The sequence below is a fragment of the Rutilus rutilus genome (assembly GCF_951802725.1).
Source record: "Rutilus rutilus genome assembly, chromosome: 2".
NCBI classification, from domain to species: Eukaryota; Metazoa; Chordata; class Actinopteri; order Cypriniformes; family Leuciscidae; genus Rutilus; species Rutilus rutilus.
Window position 1 is genome coordinate 868,237 of NC_140210.1, and position 2,500 is coordinate 870,736.

Here is a 2,500-nt window from a genome sequence, read left to right on the forward strand (position 1 = left end):
ACACCAGTTAACCAGCGCCAGTCCTTCATACAACCGTCCAGTCGAGGGTTAACCTGCGATCATCAACACACACACACACCAGTTAACCAGCGCCAGTCCTTCATACAACCGTCCAGTCGAGGGTTAACCTGCGATCATCAACACACACACACACACACACACACACACACCAGTTAACCAGCGCCAGTCCTTCATACAACCGTCCAGTCGAGGGTTAACCTGCGATCATCAACACACACACACACACACACCAGTTAACCAGCGCCAGTCCTTCATACAACCGTCCAGTCGAGGGTTAACCTGCGATCATCAACACACACACACACACACACACCAGTTAACCAGCGCCAGTCCTTCATACAACCGTCCAGTCGAGGGTTAACCTGCGATCATCAACACACACACACACCAGTTAACCAGATTGATTTGAGACTAATATGAGAGACCAATGAGAGGCTGATGAAACATATTATAGACTAGTGAGAGAATGATGTGAGACTGATGTAAAACTAATTTGAGACTGATATGAGATGAATGAGAGACTGATGTAAATAATAATAAAATAAAATGATACCAAATTGAAACCTGAAATCAAATTGTCAACAACAGAACATACAATAGACACATTTAAAACAAACACACACAAAATAAAAGATATATATATAGACATTTTAAATGGCATGCATGTACAGTAGTTGCCATCACGTATCAGCTGGTTTGGTCAGTGTACAGCCACAGTTTTCACTCGTGTGTAAGTCTCACCCTGCTGACCAGCCCGTCGTCTCTGAAGGGAACGCCTCCCACCGTCAGGTTGAGCTCATGCATGCCTTTATTCATCGTGAACAGATCCCCGTTCACTGCGATCTTCATCACCGCCTCCCTGTCAATCTTGATGACGAGACTCCGCCCCTGCTCCTCCACTGAGATCTGGGACACACACACACACACACACACACACACACCCACACACACACACACAAACACACACACACCCACACACACCCGCGCACACACACACACACACACACACACACACACACACACACACACACACACACACAAGAGGCTTTATCAAGGGAAAGTTTGGTGTGTCACATCAAGCACACAATTTAAACTTTGAAGAGTTGCTATAAACAGCTCTCAGCAGATTCACTTTACTTCTGAATTCATTAAAACATTAAAGGAAAACAATCCCTCGTGTGACGTTTAATGTCATGAATTTATGAGTTTGGAACTTTCTGCGACAATTTAAGATCTTTTCAAATAAAGACTTTTTAACCTTGAAAAAGTGATCAAATTCTTTAATGACGTGATGTATTAATCTATTATTCTCTAACAAAATCTATTAATTTACTAACAAAAACATTATAAATGCAATTCACGCAGACAATGACTAGAAGAAGTGTTATTTTAGTATAATTGGGATATATTATAGTTATTCATTTTTTGAATTATAATTTATATTTTCCGTTTTCATTTTTTCTATTTTATTTAAAGTCATTTTAAATATGACTATATAGTTTTTCTTTATGAATTATTATTTCACTTTAAGTTTTTTTTAGCACATCAATGTTAAACTAAATGAAAATGAGAAATGTTGCAACTAGCTGAAATATAAATTATTTATTTGATTTTATTAACTTAAGGTTTTATTTTCTTTCAAGGAACAATTTTTTTTTTGCTTCAGTTATAACAACAACCCTGACTACAATACATGTTTTTAATTTCGACATAAAAATTCATATTGACATTTATTGGGATATTTTTTGAAGTTCTGAGAAAGAATCTTTGGAAGCTGAAATTTTTCGAAAGAAATCTTTAAATAGGAATATTATTATTATTATTATCATTTCATAGAGACTTACAAGAGTTTTGTTGTGAACTACACAAACAGATATGATATTATTTGACTTTTATGATCAGGATCAGGAAATCCATATGCTATGTTTCCATCCACCTATTTTTATGCAATATCACAACAACAACAAAACCTCTGTAAACTCGGCAAATAAATGTTTTCATAAATTCTAAAAAGTGCATAAGAAGATTGCAACAACTTATATTTTATTGCTGATATTTTGCACCAGGAAGTGATGATTTTGTTCATCACATGCTGTTTTATTCGCAAATGATTTCTGTGATATTCCAATTCTGCGCGCGAGTTAAATTCTCAACTCTGGACGGAAACACAGCTAGTGTGTTGTGTGTGAACCTGTGTTTCAGTCGTGACCCCTGCAGTGACCTCTGACCTTATGCCACTGTCCGTCATTGACCAGCGGGCCGCTGCTCGTCACTCGACTCACGGCTCCGTACTTCAGCTGCAGCTCCAGTTTCCCATGATGCACCACCAGAACAATCCAGGAGCTGTTCAAGTGTCCGCCGGCGAAGAAGATCACGCCCTCGGGGTCGAAGGTCCTGAGGTCAAACTCCGCCGTGAATCTGAGGGGAAACAGCCACTGAAATAATGCATGTTTACTAGAGATGGGTCGGTCATGAACGA

At 38.8% G+C, this 2,500-nt stretch overlaps 1 protein-coding gene across 1 annotated transcript in view; it reads right to left on the reverse strand.

Annotated features, from left to right (window-relative positions):
• The window catches only part of gas6 (growth arrest-specific 6), a 23,457-nt gene that overhangs the window by 5,243 nt on the left and 15,714 nt on the right, over positions 1–2,500 (reverse strand). The window contains exons 10-11 of the mRNA XM_084395264.1: positions 2,250–2,439; positions 763–927 (exon numbers count right to left, since the gene is read on the reverse strand). Coding sequence (XP_084251390.1) covers positions 763–927; positions 2,250–2,439 — 355 coding nt within the window. The remainder of the gene's footprint in view (positions 1–762; positions 928–2,249; positions 2,440–2,500) is intronic.